This window comes from Ochotona curzoniae, unplaced genomic scaffold (genome assembly GCF_017591425.1).
Source record: "Ochotona curzoniae isolate NIBS_2020 unplaced genomic scaffold, NIBS_Ocur_1.0 contig_908, whole genome shotgun sequence".
Classification (NCBI taxonomy): domain Eukaryota; kingdom Metazoa; phylum Chordata; class Mammalia; order Lagomorpha; family Ochotonidae; genus Ochotona; species Ochotona curzoniae.
The window spans coordinates 17,381,369-17,406,427 of NW_024466607.1; the positions used below are offsets into that span (position 1 = coordinate 17,381,369).

Here is a 25,059-nt window from a genome sequence, read left to right on the forward strand (position 1 = left end):
GTTAGAAACAGCGCCTTTACAGGATCCTGGTGCATGCAAGGCGAGGATTTTAGCTGCTAGGCTACTGCACTGAGCCCTAAAGAAGGATTTTTTAAAGAATTTCCCTGACCAGACATATCCTCAGGCATTTGTGAATATATCTTTTTTTTTCATAGTAGTCTATTATTTAAGAGCAAGCAACAAATCCCATTTTTTCCCAAAAGGCATGGCCTCTAACGTTGCTCTCTAGCTAAGGTGTCAGTGGAGGGTGGAGCTGGTGACAGAGTGTCACCAGGCATTGAGCACCTGCTGGCCAGCAACACAGGGAGTGCGGACACACACAGCCCTGCCATCTCTCACACTACATCATTTTACTTTCCATGGGTGCTAATGGCCAACTCCACTTTCTTGGAAAGTAGAAAACCTGAACTGGAACAGTTCCTTCTCCTTGTGGGCCTACATAACCATTCTCTACTAAATAACTGGGTTCATCTTCGATAAACTTTCCATTTAAACCATCATTGACTGACAGAAAAAGTATAGGGCCCAGCATGATGGCTCAATTGGCTAATCCTTCCCTTGCAAGTGCTGGGATCCCATATGGGCACCTGTTATGTCCTGGCTGCTCCACTTCTCATCCAGCTCCCTGCTTGTGACCTGGGAAAGCAGTTGAGGACAGCCCAAAGCCTTGGGACCCTGCACCCGTGTGGGAGACCCGGAAGAAGTTCCTGGATCCTGGCTTTGGATCGGCATAGCCTCAGCCGTTGTGCTCACTTGGGGAGTGAATCATCGGACAGAAGATCTTCCTCTCTGTCTCTCCTCCTCTCTGTATATCTGACTTTCCAATAAATAATAAATAAATCTTAAAAAAAAAAAAAAAAGGTTATAACAGCTGAGGCTGAACCAGGCTGAAGCCAGGAACCTACAACTCCATCCAGGACTCCCGTGTGAGTGACAGCCCAAGTGCTTGGGCTATCATCTCTGCCTTCACAAGCAAATCAGCAGGAATGTTAGATAGGAAGTAGAACAGTTGGGACTTGAACCAGTGCTCATACAGAATATTGGTATTGCAGATGGTGGCTCATGTCACTGCACCACACCAGCCTGTTGCATTCTTAACTCACCAGCACTCACACTGTGTCAGATTTTCTTGGTTTTCACTTGTTGTCTCTTGTTCCAGGATACCACACGGAGTCCTGTCATCCCACTCTTGGCTGTGACTGTCAGACGTCCCTCGCTAGTGATGACCTGGAACGTTTTGAGGAAAACTGGTGAGGTATTATGCTCACAATCAGTCCAGGCCATTAGGGTTTGAGGGAGAAAGATTGTGCAGGTAAAATGCAGTCTTTGGCACAACACACGGAAACCACAAAGCTGTGAACACAGCCACCACTGCTGACCGCTCTCATCATCCCGCTGCAGACTTTCTTCCCAGTAGAATGACTTCCTGTCTCTCCTAAGCTGTACCTTCTCGGACGAAGTCACCCCTGCTCAGTCCATAAAGCACCTTTCTCCCTTCCTCTAATCCATACCTTTACAGGGAGATCATAAGTGCCAGAGCTCCCCTCTGCTTCGCCTTCTGCTCAGCTGCCCTCTTGCTTGTCCAGGGCACTGTTACATGTAGACATTTGCCTGTTTATCCCTCTCACCACCAGGGCTCAGCTCAGACCCCCATGCCTCCCAGCACTGCAGCAAATTTCTCCTAACAGCTGCCACCAGCTCCCATCAGTCAGCGGCCAGCGCTTTGCTTTAGACAGCCTTGCTGCACTGGCCCCTAGGACCTTCCACAAATATAGCCCCACCCCACTGCACCGGCCAGGCTACACCTCCCGTTGGCCCTCTGCCCCAGGCTCCCCAGGGAACTCTGTGTCTGGGAGCCCTGACCCTCTGCAGTTCTTAGTTCATGGAACCCAGCCATGAGAGTAGCTTCTTCAGGCCTGGCCACTCTTCTCTGGCCACTGCTTGTACCCTGTCTGGCCCATGGCCTTTTGTCTGACTTGCAGTTTTACATCTGTCCCTCTGCCTAGATTGGAAGCCCCTGACAGGCTGGCTGCCTTATTTGCCTTTTTTCCCATTCTGATGCTGGTCCAGAAACTCACCTTCAGTGACCATTTGACCTCTGTTGCCTCCATGGATATGTTCTAACATATTCCCAAGCCTGTTGTTTTGCTGCTGAACACCAGAGGGCACTGTGAGTGTGGTGACCAACGTGGTAACCTGTTGACTGGGAAGATTCAATGTGGTTTAACCAACAGCTGGCTGCTGTCTTTTGCGGGACTTCATGCTCCTCACTTGTTCTGTCCACATCCACTGAGTTCGTTCCATCAGGCGTGTTCTTGCTGTATTTAGGGATAAGCATAAATGCTACTGGACTCCCCAGCACAAGTGCACCCTCACTCAGCCTGCCCCCAGAGGCTCTCACTAAGGACCCACGCAGCCCTTCTCTCCCTGGCTACTCTGCCCTCTACCCAACATGGTGGCTGCCAGTTCCTAGGGTATGTATGATATGACTCTTCCCCTTCTTTTATTGTTATTATTAGTATTTTATTGGAAAGTCAGATACAGAGAGAGGAGGAGAGACAGAGAGGAAGATCTTCCATCTAATGATTCACTACCCAAGTGACCACAATAACTGGAGCTGAGCTGATCCAAAGCCAGTAGCCAGGAATCATGAACCTTTCCTGGGTCTCCCACGCAGGTAAGAGTCCGAAGGCTTTGGGTCGTCTCAACTGTTTTCCTAGGCCACAGCAGGGAGCTGGATGGGAAGCAGGGCTGCCAGAATTAGAACAAGCATCCGTATGCTGCCTTCCAGGTGAAGCTGGATCAGAAGTCTGGAGTGGCTGGGACTCAAATCAGCACTCTGACATGGAATAAAGGCTAAATCCCAAATGGTGCTAAATTGCTAAACCCTCCATACAACAACACCTACCCTGCTGTTATTCTGTCTTTTTTTTTTTTTTTTCACAAAAAGATATTATTTGGCACTGGCACCACAACCTAGTGAGTAAAGCTGCTATGTGCCACACCAGCACTTCATATGGGTGCCAGTTCATGTCCTGGCCATTCCGCTTCTGATTCAGCTCCCTGGTAATGTGCTTGGGAAAGCAGCAGAAGGTGGCCCAAGTACTTGGGTCCCTCAACCCACATGGGAGACCCAGAAGAAGCTCCTGGCTCCTGACTTTGGACCCACCAGCTCCTGCTGTTTCAGCTATTTAGGGACTGAACCAGCAGATGAAGGATTCTCTCACTTACCCCCTTTCAAATAAATACATAAATCTCTTCTTTTAAAAAATATTATTTTTATTTTTCCTGAAAAGCAGACAGAAGGGAGAAAGCTTCCATTTGCTTGTTCACTCACCAAATGGCTACCACAGTAAGAGCCAGGCCAAGCTGAAGCCCAGAGCCTGGGCTCAGTGGTAGCAAGGACCCACATACTGGAGCCATAACTGCTCCTCCTGGGATGTGCAGTAGCAGAGGGCTGGAACATACAGGGGAGCCGATACTCAAACCAGGCACTCCAAAATGGACTGCAGGTTTCCCTAAGAGCAGTGTAAACATGTCACGAAACAAAAAAATCATGCCCTGTCTTCATTTCCTCCCCCAGGAAACCTTTTGTCACCCTGGGGTCCCTGTGCCATGAGTCGGCATGAGGCCCGGTTAAAGGGCCCTTCCCCCTTGTCTTGGGCATAACTGGCTTCTTGACCTTGGTTCTAGTAAACAGGAAGGACTCCGCGTCATCCAGGTCCATCTCTCTCAGAGCATCCGAGATCTGTCTGGGCCATCAAAGCCAACCCCAGCTCCCTGGAGCCCACTGCAGGGGACACCCACTCGCCAAAACAATTTGCTATTGTGTTTCTCCCCTTGAACATCACGGATTTGTAAACAGGCCCTCATGTGGAGACAGGGCTTGCCCGGACTTTGTGATGGCATGTGTTATTTTTTCTTCCCCGAACAATGTGCTTTCCAGTAGGTCCAGCCGTTCACACCATTGTCCAAGACCCTTGGACTACAGGAAATGGCACCAGATCCTTATCGGGGGGGGGTGTTTGGGAGGGTGTGGGTGGAGGCAGTGTGTGGAGTGAAGGGATGAGATCATGTCCATAAAGCCAGCTGCTGGCCCAACGCGTCACTCTTCTGTACCCTCATCGGTGATGGCACAGCTTGCCTTGACCTCCTGGCAGGCTCATCATGGCCACAAGATGGCAGATACTGTGACCAGGTTCCAGGCCTCTGTTGATTTGGGCCACAGCCATCCCCTCACCCTGGCAGGTCTTCTCTGCCCTGTGGGCTGATCAGGGCAATGAAACACCCCCATGCATTCCCATGGTCCTATTCTATTCCTTGCTGTGGATGAGGTCAGGACGGGTCTTGTGAGTCCCTGCCTGCAGGTCAGCAGAGTCCCTGAGGACAGGTGGTTGGCTGGCTGACTGAGGCCTGGCCAGAGGCTAGGCCAGCATCCCTCACCAGGCCTCCCTGGAGATTTTATCACAGTTCCCATCCTCTGTGGAGAAGGATTTTCATTTATTTATTGTTTTATTGTTAACTTTTTTTTTTTTTTAAGGCTGGGTAGAGGAACCAGGAGTTTCCTTAATTGAAGTCCAGCGGGGAAAGTGAAAAGCGTCATTAGGCCACCTCCCAGTGGGGAGAAAACCCAACAGAGGTGCCCATGGCAAAGGCGGGCAGTGGGAAACCCAGGCAGGCCCCAGAACCATCTGCCTCTTCTCCGCTCCTGGACACCAGCCGTGCCCAAACCCAGACCTTCTCACGCGGTCTCCCTCCACTTTTGTTGGCTTAGAAGTCCCTGGGGACTTGTCCTCCATGCAAGATGAACTTTCTCCCACGGAGGCATTTGCAGCCCAGCACTTGGGTGAGACTAGGGCGGGTCCTGGACTCAGATGGAAACTGGGCTGTGGCTGAGCAGCTGCCTTCCGGTTCTAGGAAGCCATGGGGTTCCCCAGGGCCTCAGGCTGCTGCTCTGCATCAGACCCCAGGGACACACCTGGCCAGAGCCACCACCCATGGACGGGCAAGACTGGCTGGCTCTGTCTACTCCCCCTCCTGGGATCCCAAGGCCACCAGGCCCGAGCTCCACTTAGCTAAGGGGAGGGCCATTTGAAAAAGCAAAAGGGGCTCTTGTCCACCCTTGATCTGCCCCTCCCTGTCCCCCACTCCCTCCTTAGGAGTGAGTCTGTTGGACTGCAGGACAGCCACAGGCTTGGCGTGAATGCTGGCCTTCTCCGGAAACCATGCCAGACCCAGGAGAGGGAAGAGGGAACCAGAGTCCAGGCCCAGGGTGGCGGCAGGGGGATCAGCAGACTGGTGGCTTGGCAGCCCATGCCTGGGGCAGCAGGTGTTTCTCTGGAAAGGCCACAGGAAATCAACATGTTGGCTGTCTCACCTGGGGTCTCAGGCACTGAGAGATAAACGAATCAACTCCATATGCTGATTGCATCAAAGAGCCTTGATGTCATCATGAGTTTTCTAAAATATTGTAAACATGAGCTGTTGGCTGCTCCCAGGAAAAGGGAGGCCTGAATATTCTGGAGGATCACCTAGCACACAGTAGGCACTTGGAGGGGTGATGGTCATCACAGGCTATCTGGGGATCGCACTGGGATGCGGACAGGGAGCCCAAGTGGTTTGACCATGGGGACCATGAGATGGTGGTGGACCCTGGGCAATTGTTTCACAGGATGTCATTTGGGAAGTGTTCATCTCACCACTGGAAGCCCCTTCCCCATTCCGGGCCTCTTTGGGAAATTTAGAAACAGAAGTTCTGGGAGCAGGGGAAGCCTGGGACTCAGAGGAAAAAGCTGTGAGAGGAAGATAGAGCCAAGGGTAAAATCGCTGCTACAGGAAATGGGTCTCAGGATGGGAGGTGGGGGAGAGGGGAGAGCAGGGCCCTGGTGCAACTAGTCTACAGGGCACAGTGGCTGGGAGCAGAGGCACTAGGCTAGCCCCAGGAGTGTGGGGGCTGTGGAGGTTGCCTCTGCACTCTGTACCCACCCAGCCCCCAATGTGGGTTGGTACTCAGACGATGCCCCTCAGCAGTGACAATGACTTGGGGGTGTCAGGCCAAGTCAGGCCTCAGTGTTCTCCTTGGTGGGGTATGTTGGTGCTTGCCAGCAGGAGCAGTCTGTCCCTGGGGCTGGGGCAGCCAGCGTCAGAGGGTGCCCTGCAGGTCAGACTCCTTGGCCTCCCTCCTCCCTGAAGCCAGAGGGCTATGGGGGCAGGCAGGAGCAGCCAGCCTTAATAGACATTGGTATGTGGCTGGGAACAGGAGGGGAAGTGTCAAGTGTTATTGGGGAGGCAGAGGGAGCTGCCTGCTGCACCCTGCCAGCCAGCCGCTGTTTTTTTGTTTTGGGGTTTTTTTTTAATTCTGGCTCAGGATCCTCCTGGACGTTCCAAGAAGGTCAGTTTCATAAGCCCGCAGGGCAGGCCTTCCTAGTTGGACGAGCACTCTCAGACTTACAGCTCAGGCCCTCAGACTGCTCCCTGTCTGACCCTAACCCCTGCCACTGAGGCTGAGCGGCTCCCTGTGTGGGCATGGCAAGGACCACCCCACTTTTTCAGCTCCTGCAGATGGAACCAGGCCACTTAGCACAGAAATACACAGACACAGTGTGGACAGAGTCAGATGGTATAAAATTAACCCCGTACCTTCCCTCCTCCTCACCAGGGCTCAGGGCCAATAGGACAACAGAAATGGCCTCAGTGATTAGAAGTGGGCTGGAATGGTGCAGAAACCACAGATGCATCTTAACACTGCCACATAAAGCTGGCCTTCCCACACGAAGGGCAACTCCAGGAATGGATCGCACAGTCTCGCAGGCATAGGGACTGTGGAAGATGTCCATAGAATCCTACATGCAGGTACTCTGTGCTCCCTCCCCACCACATTTTTCCAGGGTAACTTCCCCCGACAGAACCTGCCTGAAACCTGCCAGGCCGGGACCTAATTTAAGGCTTGTTCCTCCTGCTTTGCCAGAGTAGGACCCTGCCCTTCTCCTCCCCTCCCCTAGTCTCTGTCTCCTTTCCTGGCTTGCACTTCTGTCCTTCCAGCAGCCAGAAGGTTTCTCAAGGTTGATCTGGGGGTTCACTTGCTGTCTTATCAAAAGGGAGAACAGGCAGGGACATCTCCCATTCCAGACTGGGGAGCACCCAGGATGGGGACATAACTGCTAAGACTGTGGGGTTGGAGCCTCAGTGGGACAAGAGGTGCTGTCAGCATTCCCCTCTCCTTTCTCTCTTCCTCTTGGTTTTCTACTAGAGGGAATCTTGGGGTGCTGGCCTCCTTCCTGTTTGTGTCCCTGCCTCAGATAGGGAGATAGTCCTATACCCCCTCAGGGTTCCCCAGACCAGGGAAATTGCTGCCCATGAAAAGCCCCCGCTCCTGTCTCAGGCAGAAGGTAGCCTGGCCCCTGAGCCTCACCCCCAAGAAATGGCAGGCTTTAGGGTTCTTTGCAGCTTTTTTCTTTACATGTGTTTTGTCTTAAAAGACATACCGGCCCAGTAAGTGAACCATCTGCACCCAATCCTTGTGTGGCAGACGATACAGATTCCAGGGTTGCGAATCTCGTAGTGCCATCTTGCATCCCTGAAGACGCCTGCTCCCAGGTCCCTAGCCCTTCTTGGAGGGTCTCTCACACCGTCTTCTCTGTAACCTCTTGATTCTTGGTGGCCAGCGGCTGCAGCAAGCACAGCCTCAGCAAACCTCCCCTCCCAGGGCCAGCATGCCTGGCACTGCCACTTCCTCCTACCATTGCTCTGCCACCTCCAGGACATGCAGACGAGGGATGGCCTTCTTTGAGAGCCCACCCTGCCCCTGTGGGATGGCATGGGGCTGTGGCATCTCCTCTTCCTGGGTTATATAAAGAGAAGCCCCAAGCCCAGGCCCTGGGAAGCTAAATAGCTCAGGCTTCTATAATTCTAAGATGAAAAAGTGGGCCCCATGGGGTGTCACTGAGTTACCAGGGCCTGAAGTGGGTATGACTGCTTTGCCCCTCTATTTCCCGCCAGGGTGTGCTCTCCTTAGCAGGTGCCAGCCTAAAGGCCACCTCCCCTCTTCAGGCTGCCTCTGAGGGCTCCGTCTGGCCCAGATGCCTCCTTAGAGCCACCACCCCTGCTCCAGAGGATCACTTGGAATGGCCATTGTTCTGCAGGCTGGGAAAAAAACCCACCCAACCCTCTCACCTCTGGGCATGGCCCACCGGAAATGTGCTGTTGGAAGTGAGCCACCTCTGAGAACAAATGGCAGATCCCTGGGGCCTGCCAGCAGCCAGAGGGTGCCAGTTGCAGCCTGCAAGTAAGAGCCCAAAGAGGGGCAGGACCCCTTCCATCAGGCCCCTGGTCCTTCCTGTGGGGTGTACCAAGACTCCTAGCAGGGTGGGTGGAAGACGGTGGGGCTGCTGCTGAGTCCCCCTCTCTCTGGCCGCCCCTACACAGTCTCCACCTCCCGAGGAGTGCGATTGCGCTCCGCCTGCACACGGCTCTTCACCTTTTTGCCCAATTCCAACCCCACCCACCCCTTGCCCTTGGCCTGCTTGCCCCTTCGGAAGGAGCCTGGGCCACCACTGCACCATACACGCTCACAATACTCATCTACCCGGGGCAGGTTGGCAAAGCCAGTGAGTTGCAGGATATCCTTGTACCAGGTCTTGGGTGGCACAGAGGCCAGATTGCCCAAGGCAGGGGGCTCCTGGGGAAGCAAGCTGTTCAGCTGTGTGGCCAGGATGACCTCCAGAGCCAGGCGGGCCACGGCCTGGGAGAAACCGTGCTCCAGTGTGCTGCAGGTGTAGGTGCCGGCATCCCTGCGGTTCAGCCTACGCAGCAGCAGCCCCCGCTCTGTCTGCACCACCCGCTCGTCTGTCTTCACCTGTAGAGGCCAGGGGGTGGGGAGGTGCAGCCATTAGCTTCCCTGCTTCCCGCTTTGCCAGACTGGCCATCCTAGGGGCCATGCTTGGGTTCTTTCAACGGTCACAGAGACCGGACCCCGAACTCACCTAGTCAGGGGCCTTGCCTTCCCCTAGCCTGGGAAATGGCTCACGAAGGGGGCTTTGCAAGGGCCATTTTTTTCTTGCCTCAGAGGGTCTGACAGATACACCTCAGTGGCAGAGGGACTGTCTACTGGCTTTTCTCAAGGGTTGGACCCCCAGGCACACAGGGCCCTCCCCTCCTTGGTCTGCACTCTCCACACAGAGTTGGCAGGCCCCAGCCAGGGTGAGGGAGGATGGGGGTGGGTGGGGTGGGTAGGAGGAAAGCACCAACAGCCAGCTTTTGTCTGAGCATGTGCAGGGAGCGGGCTGGCCTCCCGGGTGATTAGCATTGTGTAACTCCATCTCCCCCACCCCGGGAGTCATCCTGGTGCCCAACCCAACAGCTGGGCCAAGGCCAGCCTCCCCCAGTTCCCAAGCTGCAGTCGCCTCCTTCCCCTCCCCCCGTCTGGGGAAGACTCCTTGCCCTGCCCAGCCCACGCCATCTGGGGCCTCAGGCCCCTGGTTGAAAGCATCTCTGGGGCTGGCAGTTCTTTCTAAAATGGGGAGCAGAAGGCCTGGGAAGACAGCTTGTCTCTAACTGAGGAACATGGGGTCAAGAATGGGGTGAAAAGTGGGGACCATGACCCCAGCCTGGGACAGGCAAGCACTTAGACATCCTGCAGAAGAGCTCCCCACATCCCCATCACTGATGAGTCCTGTGTGCTTGGGCATGGGGTCTCTGACCAGCCCATGCCCTGCCCTCCACTCACCTCTCAGAGTCCCAGTGGCATGTGGCTCCAGCTCCTCTACCCCCCACCAAGGTCCACCTCTCTTAGCTGGAACCTCCCCCTGGAGTTTGGGGACAAAGTTGGACTGCAGACAGAATGCTTGCTCACCTGGTCAGGCCTCTGGTCTCCGGGCCTCTGCAGGAACCAGCGCACGACGGCCTGGGGCGACTTGGGCAGGCACTCCAGGAAGGTGCTGTTGTGTTCCGTGCCGTAGACTGTGGTGGTCACCACATGTCCCCAGGCCTCATCTGCAGAGGGGCCCAGGTTTGGAATTAGGGCACTCAAGCCCCAGGAGTCACAGACTGATTCCCACAACCCAGGAACTGTGTCACCAGTGTTATCTAATGACCTAAGGCCCACCCAAATCCATGCTAGTCACTGTATCCAAAGACCCCGCACCCACATGCTGTTGAGAGCTGCCCAGACAGGGAAGCTGGGGACTGTTGGGACTGGACCAGTCTGAGACCACACTCCCCAGCTCCCTGGATAAGTTGGGTGCCTGCCACAGCCACTTACCATCCTGGCTCTGGCCTGGGCACTGCAGGGCAGGGTTGCCATGCCGAATGTCCTGCCGGCGTAACCGGCGCTTGCTGGGACCAGGACGGTAGCGGGTACAGGAGACACCATCCCAGGCACAGTAGGGGTCCCGGGCCAGGCAGCACTCAGCGCAGGCGCTGCCATATGTCTCACACTGGTGCAATCGCAGCTGGGCCACCCCCAGCTGAGAGCCCACGTAAAGTGTTTGCTAGGAGAGACATAGCAGGTATGCAGTGGGTTCACTCACTGTCATTCATTTGTCATCCCCCCGAGCCTGAGCTAGTGGGTAGAGGGAGTTGAGCAGGCCTAGGGGTTTTCTGTTTTGTGGGTGGGGGAAGGATTTTTTTTTTTAATTTTAGTTATTTGAAATGCAGAGAGAGGGAGAAATGGATCTTCCATCTACTTGAATCAGGCCCAAGGCAGAAGCCCTGGCACTCCCTCAGGGTTTCCCATCTGGATAGCAGAGATCGAGTACATGAGCCATCACCTGACGCCTCCCAGAATGTTGGAAGCTGGCATGAGAAGTGGAGCTGGGCCTGGGGCCCAGGCAGTCTGCTATGGGATGTGCCATCCCAAGCAGGGTCTTGACCACTGTGTTAAATAAATGTCTACTCCCAGCATCCTCTCTTTGAGGGGCATCCCCACCCCTATACCCCTACTTTCGACCTATTTCCTCTACCCGAGTGGCCTTGAGCTGACCAGGACTTCAGAGGTACACCCTGTTGTAGGCAATTCCAGGGCAGAACTTGGTGGTGGACATGGTGCCAGAGTACAACAAAAGTTTCATGGAACTTAAGGGTATCTACTTCAGTACCAAAAAAATAAATTCTGAAATCCAGATAGCTTTCTCATAACACATAGAACTTTCTGAAGAGCCTTTTCCTATGTATGATTTTTTTTTTTTCTGCACCAAAGGGAACTTTCAATTCTGTTTTCCATGTACTTGAGGTTTCCCTCTTGCCACAGGGCTCATAGCAGTCCTCTAAGAAGCAATTCCCTGGTTTGATTTAAAATCTGGGGGCTGGTGTTGTGACACAGCCCCTTAGGCACTGCTTGGACACAGACATCCCAGCTCCACTGCTTCTCATTCAGCTTCCTGCTAACGCACCCAGGAAGTCAGCAGAGGGTGATCCAAGGGCCCTGCCACCATCAGTGGATGGAGTTTCTGACTCCTGGCTTCAACCTGTGCTTTTCTGCCTCTGTTGAGAGCTGGTATTTGAGTCTCCCCCACCCCCAGTGTGGAAACACAGTTTGGCTTCTTCCATGGTCGCCTGGTGCCCTGCAGATGGAGTTTAGTTCCCTGCTGGCTCTGGGCTTTCAGCACAGTTTGCAGGGAACCATGGCCGTGCCGGGGAGGCAGCCACAAATGTGGGCAGGGGTGTGTGGAGGGAGTGTCAGTGGCTCTTACCCTTTTGACAGAGATCTCCATCTCCGTGATGGCCACTGGCACCTGGGGTGGGAGGAGAGTCTCAATGTGGGGTGGGTTGGGGGTCAAAGGAAAGAGTCCTCTTTTTTGTCCCGTATAGCCCAATCTCTGATCTCAGCCTCCTCCAACTCCAGGGGTGGGAGCCCCATTTCTCAGCTGGGGTCACTGCATCCCATGGCCACCAAGACTAGACAGCTTTTCCCAGATGTCAGGTCACAGGAAAGGCCCCTTCCTCCTGGCTGGTCTCCAAGCTTGTCCCCTCCCAGAGCCCTGTGGCCCAGCAGTCCAGGAACCATGGCTGAGTCCTGCCCCAGTCAATCCCCTTGGGGCTTGGAGTCTCAGCCACTTCATCACCGTGGCTTGTGTGGGCCAGGGCTTTGCTGAGGGATGCTCACCCAGACCCTCCCTCCATCCCCAGGGTCCTAGGCTGCAGCCCCCTATTCGGGGGCCCCAGCTATTCAGAAGGCTCCTGGAGACCCCTTCTGTTCCCCAGCAGTCAGGCTCAGCCCTGGACTTCCCTTCAGCCTGCCTGCTTACTTTAAACACCTGAAGCTCCTCCAGGACCACCTCTTCTGGCTCCACTGAGCTTCCAGCCGGAAGGGCCATGACTTTGAGCACAGAGCCTGAGTCTAGGGCAGGAGAGGAGAGGTCAGCACAAGAGGAAGGGGAGCCTGGGACCTCTCCCAGCCCCACTCCCCAACACATCGCAAAGTCCAGCCCAGCTCAGTCCAACCCAGCTCAATTACCAGTTCCCAGGAAGATGACGTCATAGGTCCCGTCCTCTGCCTCCACACGGTCTACCGCAATCTGGCGCAGCTGCTGGGTCAGGTGGGTCTTGACGAGGATGGGGCGGCCCTGCCGAGGCCGCACGGGCTGGAACATGAGGGGGTGGGCCCGGGCGAACTGCAGCACCTCATCCGGGTAGTCCTTGGTGCTGCCAAAGGGTCGCCCTGGCTGCGCTGTCATTTTGCTGGGGCACTGTGGGCAGCAGAACATCATTCATCAAGGGGGTGGCTGAGGAGTGCCAGGTGGCATGCTCCCCGCTGCCCAACCTGTCTGCACTCCCCACTCCAGCACAGCCTCCTCAGCCCAGGCCCCGGGAACCCAGCCCAGGCATGCCCATGGGACAGCACAAGGACACACCTTGCTTCCCCTGGCCTGACCCAGGTGCAGGCAAACTCACCACACCAGGGCGGGGGAAGGGCACCTTGCCCCCAAAAGGCCCCCACTGGTGCTGAGGGCCATCACGGTGGGCAAAGGGCCCGTTGAAGACTTCCCAGATGTCTGCCATGTGGTACACACAGATGGCAAAGCCCTGGAACACAGCGCTGCCAAGGGGAGAGACAGTCAGGCCAGGGGTGGGAGGGGACAACATGGCACCCCCAGATAGGGCAGAAAGTGATAATGCCTGCAGCAAATAGAGCCTCCAAAAAGCAAGGCAAGGGTACCCGAAACAGAGACAAAGACATAGACCCCTGGCAAGGCAGAAAAGCACCAAAGGGGTGGGGGTTGGGCCCAGGTTGGAGGTGACAGGGCAGGGAGGCCTCACCCACCTGACAGTGCTGAACAGCGCATGCACCTCCGGGCTCTTCCCTGCCTTGGGCCACAACAGGAACACGTCCTCTGGGACACAGAGAGGACACACACATCACAGCCCTGGCCACTGCCTCTGCCCATTGCCAGCACCCAGACCTGCCAGGACATCCCTTACCCAGCTGATCGAAGTGGGTCTCAGCGCCCCCAGGGCCTGGCACAGAGCAAAGCAGCCTGGCCTTCAGGAAGGAGCTCCACCTGTTCACCAGCACCCTCTGACCTCCGGCATCATTCTGAGGAAGAGGGGACCATGGTCAGCCTTGGGTCCCCACTGCCACCCCCACACTGTCACCCATTGTGCAGAGGTGGATGGATCAGCCTTGAGTCTCCACTGCCTCCCCAGTACTGCTGCCCACTGTGTAAAGCTATAGATGCCAGCTTTTTCCTCCTCTTCCTTGCCTCACTCTCCCCACTGCTCATGGACCGGAGCAGCAGGCATGGGGAGGGGGATGCAGCCAAGACATGACTCTCACACATCCCTTTCTGGTCCTCTCACCACGCAGACTCGGCCCACACGGCTGACAGTGACACGGCCCGGGCCACCATCCGGCGAGGGAACGGTCTCCGAGAAGAAGAAGTACACCTTGTCATCAGCATGGTCAGAGTTGTCAGGGATGTGGGCAGCCATCACAAACCGGGGATCTGGACAGGTAACAGGGATGCTGGTTGGGGAATTGTCCGGGAAAGATTATGCATGGGAGGGGGAACCCAAGGTGGAGAAATAACACTGGCACCCTCCCCACTTGGGCAACTCCACCCCACTCTGTGCCAAGTGGGGTGGCCCTGGCCTCATGAGGCCTCACCATGCAGGACACTCTGGTCAGAGTCGGAGCGCAGGGCTGGCCGGGGGCCTCCGCTGCGGAAGATCATGGCCTCACGCCCCAGGAAGTCCGCAGTGAGGCCCGTGTACAGCTCCCCACCTGAGCAAGGGTGCAGAGTCGGGAGAAAGGCCAAGGCCAGTGCCCAACCCCTCCCTGGCCTGGGTATCACCCACCTACGAAGGTGCTGGCGAAGGGCCGGCTAGGCTCATGCGGACAACGCCCCCTCCCACTCTGCACACCGCCAGGCTCCAGGTAGAGCAGGTGCTGGGGAGGAGAGATCAAAGGGATAATATCACTGGGAGTGGGAAGAGAGAAGCCCTAGCTTCCGCTATGTATATGCCCCATGGTGGTAAGCCTCGCGTGCAACTGGCGGATGGGGGGTAGCAAGAGGTGCCCTCATGTGGGGCATAACGAATGGGGCCAGCTCCCGCACAAAGACCTCTTTCAGGTCCCTGCCCCTCTGTGTCCTGACTGGAGCTCAATGAGAGGCGTTGAGGGAGCAGAGAGGAAATGTCACTGTCTCCCAGACCCTGGGGGTACAACAGGAGGGGAGGGGCAGGCTCACCTCCCCACGGTGCCCAACCACAATGAGGGCACAGATGGGCTGGAAGGCCCCCGTGCCACATGCCAGCAAGTGGGTCCGGTTGAGCGGATGAAGAACCCGCACAAAGTTGGCACACTCGGTCTAGGGGAGAAAGGAGGGCGACTCATGGGGTGAGGCAGAGCCCAAGACCCCGGGAAAAGACAGTGTAAACCATTGCTGGCATATTGCCCGAGCAGAGGCCCTGGGTGTCAGTGGGTCTGGAGCAGGCACTGTGCATAGTACTCACCACAGCATCTCTCCCCTTGCGAACACATTCCTCCCTCTGTCCCGGCTGTGGTGGCCACAAGACCTGCAACATAACCCAGCTCTCACTGGGCTGACCTCATAGCCTCGGTTTCCTCACCTGGATGCCAAGGTGGACGTGCCCAGCTTGCAGAGAGCTCCTGCCCCACCTATTGCCTCTTGGGACAGGCTCACCTCTCGGGGATCCGGCCAGGCCTGATCCAGCCGTAGTGAGTAGAGGGCATCACGGCCGCCCAGGAAGAGGCGATCCCGATACTCATCCAGGTACATGGCCCGGAGATCCAGAGATCCGCGGGGACCCAGGAACACAGCTGAGCGGTTGGCAGACAGGAGGTCTGGGGTAGGGGAGGTGCAGAAGGGGGTACTTCAGGGCTTGTAGCTCAGCCTCCTCGCCCAGCTAGGGTGTGTAGGGGGGAGGTTTTCCAACTGTACATGCCCCTCCCCCACTATCTTCCCTTCCAGTTGCATAACATTGCTTTCCCAAGGTTCCCACCCAGCCCAGCCTGGCCCACCAGGGCTGCCTCCCACCATTTGTTCCTCAGATTGGGAGCCCAGAGCCAACATCTTCCCACCAGCCCTTAGGATAGATTGCTCTGGACAGAGGGTGGCAGTGCCAGGACAGCCCAGTGAGGTGGCTGGGCAGGGGAGACCATTCCTTGTCAGGGGGAGATGTTGGAGGGACCAGGAGCAGTACCCAGCCCATCCTGGGTCCAGAGACAGGAGTGGAGGATCCTGACAGCCCTTTGGTTTGAGGAGGTGGAGGTACAGGTAATGGGTGGGCATAGTGGGGGAGCCAGCAGACTGCCATGAGAAGGAGGTGCTGAAGGCCTGGAGGAGCAGGAACACCTTGCGCCAGCACCCATCCTCTTCCAGGAAGCCCCCTATGACTGGCAGGCCTTGGACAACATGGTGACTTATTTGATGCTTTCCCCTCCAGCCAAGGCTCTCCCCAGAACCACGGTTCCTGGGGCAGGACCATATTCCTTGTCTGGGTACCCCCACCTCAGACTGGAGTTCCCAGTGGTCCCCCATGGAGGATCTGCTGCTAACCTGTGTCTTGGGAGCTCTTACTGCTGCTGCAGGAGGAGACCCTTATAGCTGGGCCTCTCGCCCAGGCTAAAGCACAAGGACCCAGACAACAGGTGGCACTGGGTGGCCAATCCTTGAGAGAGGACCCTTGAGATGGAGGGGCTTACGGTGACAGGGGCTCCATTTTTCCTGTGGCCCAGCTGCTGACCCTCCTCCTGGCTGTCCACTCTGGGCAAAGAGCTCTAGGGGGAGTCTCCCGATGTGCCTGCTCTGTCACCCCTCTTCCCTGACCACCCAAGTTTCTGTTGGGTCTCTCCCTTCCTGGCAGCCTGCTTAGACTGCCACATCCACACACAACTCTCCCACCTCTGCCTGCTCCCAGCTCCCAGGAGCTGCTTTCTTGGCAGCCTGGGAAGTTCCCCCAAGTCTCCCCACCAAAGGCCCATGCTGGGAGGCACTCCATTCCTCAGACAAACAGGACAGATCATGGGGTGTCCTGGACCCTGGGGCAGCCACCCACCCACACCAGAAAAGCACTGGGTACTCCCAGCCAGCTGGTACCTCGATAGGGGAGCCGTAGACGGGGCACTCCAGGGCCTGGGCTGCCTCTGCTGAGCTGGAGGCCTCCCAAGAGACAGCAGCAGATGGCCCAGGCCAAAGGGGCCATGCCGGGAACGGGAGCTGCCAGCCTGGTCCAGTCCTGACGCCGGCTGCAAATTGCTGGCTTGCCACCAGGCTGTCACTTATAAGGGGCTGCTGGCTCCACCCAGCCCTGGGCGGAGAGACCAGAAGGAAGGAGGCGGGAGCAGGCCAGGGCATCCCATCCACCTGCACCTTGCTGGGGGGAGAGCCTAGTGCTGCTGGGGCTTGGACCATTGGCACAGAGAGATGACTGTGAGGGCAAATCACGCAGCTCTCACAGAATGGCCCCAGAGAGGGTCTGGAAGTGCGGTCAGAGTAGTTGAGGGGTTAGGGGAGGAGGGACTGGCTGGGACATGCTCTCTGGGCTCTGCTTTGCTTCTTGCTGATCTGGCAGAGACCCCTTCCCAAGCCTGGCCCTGAGTTCAGGCTCCCAAAGCCTCAGCTGGCTGCCTCAGCTCCCCCAACAGAGCATACATGTCCTCAGAAGGGATTGTAAGCCCTGGGCAGGGCTTGAGGACTGGCTGGGACTGGCAAGAGGTGGATGCCCAGCCTCTCCTGTCTCCTGCTGGCCTCCTGAGCCCCAAATCTGCTCCCAGGCTTGCTTTGGGGTGGGAGACAGGACCCACCCATGCCCAGGACATCTCCAGTGCCCGTCACCTCTGGGTCTGGGCCCTTCTAAGGGCCCTAGGGTGACTGTGTCAGTGGTGGGGTCTCCCTGGAGCTTCCTTGCCCTACATACCCACAATTCTACAGCACTCATATCCTCCGCCCTGAGCTCTGCCTGAGGGGAAGAGGAGCCATAGATGATGAAGGGGAACAAAGTCGGGGGTGAGAGCAAGGGGCAGAACTTGGGCTGAAAGTAAGGGGACCCTCTTTCCCCTGTTCTCCCACCACTCCCACGGAGTGCCCTGCCCTCAGCATCTGAGGCCCTGGCCACCCAGAAGGTTCCCAGCTGGAGCTGAAGCTGCAGTGCTCAGGAATCCACAGATTTCTGCAACCATGCATCCTGAGCATGGTTGGGGAAGCATCAGGGCTGCACAGGGAGGGCAGGAGTGGCCCTGGCCACAGAGCACTGCTTGACCCCGCATCTTGCTGGAACCTGCCATGCCTTCTCGGGCTCCAGTCCACTGGCTTAGCCCCCAACTCATCCTGAGAAGGAAAATGATTTCGTCCCTCAGGGTCTCCTGGTCACCTGTCCCCATCCCCATCTCCCCAGATACTTAGGCACCTCCTTTTGGGCATCCTGATGTGGAAGTGGGCAAGGGGCTGCTCAAAGAGGCTGTGGCTCCTGCTCCCTCCTCCCAGGGCCACAGAGCAGTCAGCACAGTGGTCACAAGGTCCTGGGAGCTGGGTAGAGCAGAGCTCCTCTGCCTCAGTTTCCCTGGGGGAGATAAGCCATCTCAGAGTCAGGCTGGGGCCAATACTAGCTGGAGATGGGGCTGGCATGTGGCCACCAGTTGTGAGCCCAAGGTCTGCATTCTCCTAGGTCTGTCAGCCCATCCTGTCCCAGCTCAACCAGGCCCCCTGCTGGGGTAGAGAGCAGGAGGCAGCAAAGACTGGAACCCCCATCTCTACTATCAACTTGGGTGAGCTCTGTGAGACCTTGTGCTCTGTCTGGACCTTAGTTTCCCAGTTGAAGGAGATATGTAAGGCTCTCTACAGGCTTCCCACTTTGCTGGCCACAAGTAGGAACAGACACTAAGGTTCCCTGGACCTGCATGTCAATGGGACCAGCCACATGCACTGGATGCCACCTTGTGGGCAAGCGCTGAATGGCAGGAGGCCCACCTCGGCCCCAGCAAACAGGAAGATGTGATATTAAACTACAGCTACACCCAAGCACTGGCGGGGGGGGGGGGGGGGGGGGGCGCCTTGGTAGATGCTCTGGTGATCGCTGCTGATTGAGGAAGTCTAGGGAGGCTTCATAGAGAGAGCACTATCCAGAGAAAGAACAACAGAGTCCAGAGGCAAAACAGGCAGAACTAGGTGCTGAGTGCAGAGAAACGCCCTGTGCCAGTGCAAGTTTCTGGGCCCAGAGCTGACTCATGTGTGATTTGCAGTCGGTACCCCACAGCCCCGATCCTACCCTCCTGAGACTTGTCTGCTAGCCTCTCCTTCCTCCTCATCCAGCTAGGAACCACAGCCCAGCCCAATGCTGGAGCCAGGCCCTGAGGACAAGAGCCTGGAGGCACCAGGGCCATGGCTTGCAGCTGTTTTGTCCCTAATATGTTTTGTCTCATAATATCCCGCCCCCCTTTCCTGCCTCACCGGCCATCCCTGTCAGCACCTGCAAGTGGTGACCTGTCTTCCTTGTTGGAACCCTCTCCTGACAAGTGGCTGGGGGGGGAGGGGCGGGCATCTGCCTCCATCCACACTTCCTCCTGTTCTGCCAGGCTCCTGAGTCCTCTCCCCCTCCCATGGCCATGCTGAGTACCCAGTGTCCAGCCCCTCCCCTCCTCTGTTGGCTCCTGCTGCTTACTCCACGCCTACCCCAATGCTGCTCCTGAGTTAAACCTGAGGAGCCAGCACACACCCAAGCTAATGAGACCCTGACACAGGAGCCCTTGGCCCGTGTTGTGGGCTCAGAGGAGAGATCAAGAGAGCGTTCCACATTGGCTAACATCCGGGGAGCAGCCGGCCACAGGTGTGGTCTCCGCCAGGGTCCCAGTGCTGCAGGGACAGCATGTAAGCCAATGACTGAATAGGGCCATTGCTGCTGACCTGCCGGCCTGATGTCTTATGGTTTGTTCCTGTATGGACATTTGGGGAACCAAGGTGAAGTGTCAGGGCACTTTCTGTCCTGTTTCTTCAGGTCTGGAATTTCAACACATGAAAACCACTCAATGAGCAAAGCTATTTCCACTTCCTGCCACCCCATCATGGAGTTACTGCCGCCGCAGGCTCCAGGGAAGTGGCAGTTTGGCCAAAGCTGGGAGGGTTCCTTTCTCACCTCTCACTTCCTCCCCTTGGCAAGTGCTGTCCACTTTGGCTCCAATACATACGCTCAGCCTATGTACCCCAAGCTGCAAGACCTTCCCCCTGGTCTCTGGAGGGCTACCTGACTCCCCCTACTCTTCCTGCTCTCTGCAGCCCTGGGGCAGCTCCCCCATCAGATACTATATTGCACAGTCTCACTCTGGCCACCTCCTCCCACACCAGTACTGCCTTCCTGCCACTTGGTTCCTCTGAGCTTTCTCTTGCCCTCTTGGGCTCTTCTCCAGGCCAACTTTGGCAAGTCCACCCAGACTACTAATGGACAACCACAACTCTGGCCTCTACTCTAGCCCCACACTGATGTCCACTGTGCTTGCTCCCCTCTCAGTATCTCTGAGTTGACTGAGCTTCGCTCTATGTGTTCCAGTCTCTGGTCAGGTATGTGGCAGGTATGTGAGCAGAAGATTAGTGCCCCAGCTGGGGGCTGTCCATGGGCCCTTTCTCCTCTCCCGGTTGCTGACTGTCATAAGTGGGCACTATGGGTGCTTTGAATGGCGACCCAGGGCAGACCTGAGTGTTCCTGGAGTCTCTTGAGCCATCGGGTTACTCCTGCTAACTCCAGCCCTTGCCAGAAGTATCTGCAGAATTCCAAGAGTGTCTCTGGAATGCCAGGCCTGCGTGGGGAATGCCTGGGCGGAGGCGCAGGTGCAGAGGCCGGGGGACGCTGGAGATAGCAGGGACAGCTGTGGGCCTTGTGGCAGCTGGCCCTCTTGCAAATGCCAACACCTCTGCTTTCCTGCAGCCCCTTCCAAGGCGAGTGTCACTGTGCTAGTTGTTACCCTGGCCCAGACACTTCCACTGAGCTCAGAACCAACTGGTTGGAGAGGGAGGTTGGGTGGTGGGTGGCTGGTGGACAGTCTGGGGGAGTCCCAGGAGCTAGCAGCTATGTTGGGATGAGGCATCCCTCAGAGCCCTGGACTGGAAACAAAGCAGTTCCTCTCTTCTTCAGACTAACAGGGAGACCTGCTCAGGACCCAGGGTTCCCCTGTCAAAAGGGGGAGAGGAAACAGGGCCAACTTGATGGCAATGCCCCTGGGAGCTGCTGTCATCCTAGGCCAGGGGACAGCTTCACCACAGGCTGCCGGGGCTTCTGTGCCCAGGGGCACACAGGGTCCAGCCGGGCTCTGCACTCATGGCTCTGCCCACTGCCTGGTCACAGCCATGACCCAGAAGCTGGTGAAAATGCATCACTTCCAGTGTGGAAAGCAGCAGGCAGGGCATGGAGCATGTTGGCAGTCTCCCAGCTTATCCACGCCTCCTGCAAAAGCCAGATACATGGCTCCACAGCCAGCAGACAGACACGGAGCAAGAACAGGGCCTGACAAGAGTGTACCAAGCCAGGAATGGAGGCGCTTGTGTAGTGAGAACCAGACAGAGGCCCTGGGGAAAAAGGTTTTATTCACACCACTGGATGGGATTCCAGGGACAGGGGCCCCACCCCAAGGCCACCTTCAGGCCTGGCTGGAGCTGGCATGGGCACGGACAGTCCTAGATGCAGCTCTGGTCTATTCCACACCTTTCATGAATTCCAGGAACTCTGTGGAGAGAGGACCAGATGGGAGTGTGAGAAGAGGGGTCCAGCGGGGCACAGGCAGTAGGGCTCCGGCCTCTTGCCCCTCACCATCGTAGTCGATGCGGCCATCGTTGTTCTTGTCGCCATCCTTCATGAGCTCCTCAATGTCATCTTCCGTGATGGTCTCGCCCGTGGCCTGCAGCATGATCTTCAGCTCATCCAGGTCAATGTAGCCATCGGCGTTTCTGTGGGGAGCCCATGGTGGGACTGAGGGGAGGGCCAGAGGCAAGCCCTGTCCCCCCACCCCCCGACACACACATACACTGCAACCCCCAGGAGGCAGCATGTGGAGGCACTGGGAGAAGGGGCATCCTTTTGCCCCATGGCCCTTGGGTCAGGGTCAGAGGTCAAGGGTAGCGTACTCACTTGTCAAACATGCGGAAGAGGTCAGACAGCTCTTCCTCGGATTTTCCTTTGCTGTCATCCTTCATGCACCTGACCATCATGACCAGGAACTCATCGAAGTCTACCGTGCCACTGCCTGCAGTGTGGGTGGTACAGCAGTAAGGCAGCAGCTTCCATCCGGGCAGTCTGCATGTTCTCCCCATACCCTCACACCGTCTCTGGTCCACACGCCCCCATTGGATGGACAAGATGCCTGAGAAAGGCCATCAGATAAGTGGGCATAGGCTCACCATCCTCGTCCACCTCGTCAATCATCTCCTGCAGCTCCTCAGGCGTGGGATTCTGGCCCAGCATCCTCATCACCTTGCCCAGCTCCTTGGTGCTGATGCAGCCATCCTCAGCACCCAGCACAAAGATGTCAAAGGCGGCCTTGAACTCTGTCAACACAGGAGACCCAGGGAGTTGGAGGGAGAGGACAGTGGCTGTGGCTCAGCCAGTCAGATCCCTGAAGTCCCAACCAGGGCAACCCTAGCTTCTACTCCCCCCACCTGGCCCTGATCCCCCAACCCTGGTGTGCAGTAAGGGGCACTCACCATTTTTCTGCTCTTCTGTCAGCTGTTCTACCTAGGGAAGAAGGATCCAAGTACATGAAACCCAGCCTCAGCTGCTGTCGAGGAAAGCATCCCATTCCCCAAGGTGTTGGAAGGCTGATGCTCCAAGTCACTCCTGGGTCACAGAGCAGGGGCCTCAGCACTCCCTCTGTGTCCCAAAGCCCTGGGGTGACGCAGCTGAGGCCAGGATTGGAGCCAGGATGACAGGTGGGCACCTCATCCAGGGCCAAGGTGACCTGGGGTAACAATAGCCAGTGGCTACTCTGTGTCCTCACAGCCTTCCCTAATGAAACCCAAGCTGTGTGGCCTGAGGGACAGCTGTCCCCCAGGTTTGGACAATAAAAACCAGGGGAGGGGATGGGTGAAGCCACCCACTGTAATACGATCAGGGTGACCAGTGGGCTATTTTTAAAGGGGGACAAAGTTAAACCTGGTGATTGTTCTGGGCCTGAGGCATGCAGGGGGTGGGGCTGTGTTATCTGGCCCCCTGGCCCACGGCTGCCTGCCGCCTTGGGAGCCAAAATTAGTCTCTGGCCCCGCCAGGCCTTGTATGGGCACTGGGCGGAGGGCTGCCCCACCCCAGCTCCATAGACTCCTGTGGGCAGCAGGGGGTATCCCCAGAGCTAGCTGTAGCCCTTCCCTGCCCAGCAGTGGGGCCACATTCAAGGGGCTAAGGGAGGGTGCCCCTGGGAACAGCTCCTGTACTTCCATGTGCTTATCCCTGGGGTGGGGGTGGGGGTCACTGCACCCTCCCTCCCATGGGACAGCTTTGGAAGCTCCTGGCTGACCCAATACACTGTAGGGACTTGGGGGGATCCCTCCCTAGCCCTCACTCTCTCACCCTCATCTGCTAAGCCACTGAGCTTACCCGTGGGTCTAGGACCCCAGTTCTGGGTTCCTTTCCTCCCTAGCTCAGTCTTTCTCTCACCCACACCCAAGCCTTCCCGTCTTTAACTTCAAAGCCCCTTCCCCAGGTGGAGGTCCATGCCCTGCAACCTCCTCAAGTCAGTTGGGAAGTGGGAGCAGGTGGGGCACGGCAAGCGTGTGCTCAACAGAACCCGGATGTGACAGATAGGGAATGCCTGGCATAGGAGGCAGCCATAGAGATTTGGAGAGGCAATACCAGGGGAGCAGAGACCAGAGATACAAGGTAGAGCTGGGGCTGAGGGATAGGGAATGTGATGCCCAGGGTTCTGACTCACTCACTGCCCCCTTGACAGTTCCTCTCCAGACTTGCCACCCTCCTTCCCACCACCCCTGAATGCCAGACCCACCATGCCTTTGAAGGCACACATTTCTCTGGGCTCTCTCCTGGGTCCCCACCACCTTCCCCAGGAGGGTCCCTGGTCCCCATTCTATGCTTACTGAATCCCCAACGGTCTCACCCCTCCCACCCCAGCCCTGCCCAGCCTGGTCCCTCACCGCGGCCTTGTAGATGTCATCCATGCTTGCAGTTGACGGTCAGCTGCTGGGCTTGCCAGCAGCCCTGGACCTCGGCTTAAATAGCCCTGCCCCAGCCATCTCACTCCCAGTCAGCCCAGCCCAGCCCAGCCCACCAGCATCCTCCGCCCCCTCCCCGTCCTGGTGATCTCACAGTCATAGTCCCTGTGTCCTCTGCCTGGGACAGGCAGCAGAAAGAAGACAACAAAGAGAAGCCCGCCTGAGACTCTCCAATGAAGATTTTTTTTTTCCTTTAATATTTATTTTTATTTGAAAGGCAAAAACGACAGAGAAAGAAGAAGACAGGGAGAGATGAAAAGACCTTCCATTGGCTGATACACTTCCCCAAATAGGTACGGCTGGCAGGTCTGGGCTAGGGTTAACCCAGCAGCCAGGAACTCCAACATGGGGTCCTACAAGAGTGGCAGGGGTCCGAGTCCTTAGGCCAGCATCTGCTGCCTTCCCAGGTGTGTCAGCCAGAAGCCAAACTGGAAGGAGTTCAGTTGAGACTCCAGTCCCGGCATCATGAGCTGCGGCTTAGCCTACTGAGCCACAGTGCCAGCCCCTGGAAAGGTCTTTGAGTAAATGAAAGCTTGAGCCCAGGAGGGGGTGAGATCTGCACCACAGTGCATGGCAGCCAGGACCCTCACGCAGTGGCTCCAGCCCCCAAGATGTAAACCACTGCTTCCACTTTCCATGGGAAAGTGGCCCGGGTTTGGGGGTCCTGGCAGCCCCTGTCTCAAGCCCCACCTCTCTGGAATGGGGAGCAAGAACAGGGGGTACCAAGAGAAGCCTGAAATGACAAGCTCAAGGAACAGGGCCTGGGGATGGTGAAGAGAGCCATGCTCTGGCCCACTTCAGGACGGGCAGCTCTTCGGCTTTCCAAGGGATGGCCTTCCAGCTTTCCAAGGGGCGGCACTGCTGCGCTGCACTTGCCACCCGCAGTCCAATTCGCAAACACCCCAGAAGTGCCCCAGTGCCCATCAGTGCCGGCTTCTCCTCTTTCCTCGCAGACTCACAGACTCAGGCTTTCCTTGCTCCTAGTAGCACTGACACACACACACACACACCCCGCCTGGAGGGAGGGCCAGCCTCTGTCCCCCATTCTTTTTTATGCTCTGGCAGGATGCCATCTGGGGGTCCCCTGTACTGCGGCTCCCCTTTGCCACCGCCAAGACCCCCTCCCCACGACGCCCTCTCTGGACAAACTCCCTAACTTGTGCACCACTGCGTGCTGAGCCCACTCAATTCTCCAGCGGCCGCCAAGGGCCTGGAGAAATCGAGGATCGACTCTGCCTGAGCCCTGAGCTCAGGGCTTGGTCGACCCCGCCCCTGCCAGGCAGGGAACCGCACCCAGGGAGAGGAAGAAACCTAGCTAAACAGAGCAGCGGCTTGCCAGAAGGCACCAAGCCTCTGTCGTCCTCCCTCCTCCAGGGCCGAGAGGAGCGGCTCGGCGCTC

General features: G+C 57.1%; 2 protein-coding genes across 2 annotated transcripts; both read right to left on the reverse strand.

Moving 5' to 3' along the window:
* Positions 1 to 8,416: 8,416 nt before the first annotated feature.
* On the reverse strand, positions 8,417 to 16,662 carry SEMA3G (semaphorin 3G). The gene is made up of 16 exons (XM_040995009.1): positions 16,557 to 16,662; positions 15,141 to 15,301; positions 14,950 to 15,012; positions 14,685 to 14,804; positions 14,293 to 14,383; positions 14,102 to 14,218; positions 13,795 to 13,940; positions 13,417 to 13,531; positions 13,259 to 13,328; positions 12,889 to 13,033; positions 12,452 to 12,683; positions 12,243 to 12,334; positions 11,688 to 11,729; positions 10,259 to 10,487; positions 9,851 to 9,990; positions 8,417 to 8,854 (listed from the first exon to the last, which is right to left on the reverse strand). The coding sequence occupies exons 1-16, from the start codon at positions 16,660 to 16,662 to the stop codon at positions 8,417 to 8,419; spliced, it is 2,307 nt and encodes a 768-aa protein (XP_040850943.1).
* Positions 16,663 to 21,018: 4,356 nt separating this feature from the next.
* TNNC1 (troponin C1, slow skeletal and cardiac type) lies at positions 21,019 to 23,678 on the reverse strand. Its single transcript, XM_040995039.1, has 6 exons — positions 23,583 to 23,678; positions 22,143 to 22,173; positions 21,840 to 21,986; positions 21,571 to 21,685; positions 21,253 to 21,389; positions 21,019 to 21,168 (listed from the first exon to the last, which is right to left on the reverse strand). The coding sequence occupies exons 1-6, from the start codon at positions 23,604 to 23,606 to the stop codon at positions 21,137 to 21,139; spliced, it is 486 nt and encodes a 161-aa protein (XP_040850973.1). The 5' UTR covers positions 23,607 to 23,678; the 3' UTR covers positions 21,019 to 21,136.
* Positions 23,679 to 25,059: the final 1,381 nt, after the last annotated feature.

Excerpts from the sequence above, each read along its gene's own strand:
- SEMA3G (XM_040995009.1), bottom strand. The coding sequence starts at position 16,662 with ATGGCCCCTTTGGCCTGGGCCATCTGCTGCTGTCTCTTGGGAGGCCTC. Across the intron at positions 12,684-12,888 it reads CCTTCCCCCGCCCTGGTGTG|TGCCCCAGCAAAATGACAGC; the intron begins GTGAGTTTGCCT and ends TGCTGCCCACAG. Across the intron at positions 9,991-10,258 it reads CCCAGGCCAGAGCCAGGATG|ATGAGGCCTGGGGACATGTG; the intron begins GTAAGTGGCTGT and ends GCCCCTCTGCAG.
- TNNC1 (XM_040995039.1), bottom strand. The coding sequence starts at position 23,606 with ATGGATGACATCTACAAGGCCGCG. Across the intron at positions 21,686-21,839 it reads TGACGAGGTGGACGAGGATG|GCAGTGGCACGGTAGACTTC; the intron begins GTGAGCCTATGC and ends CCCACACTGCAG. Across the intron at positions 21,390-21,570 it reads CTCTTCCGCATGTTTGACAA|AAACGCCGATGGCTACATTG; the intron begins GTGAGTACGCTA and ends GGCTCCCCACAG.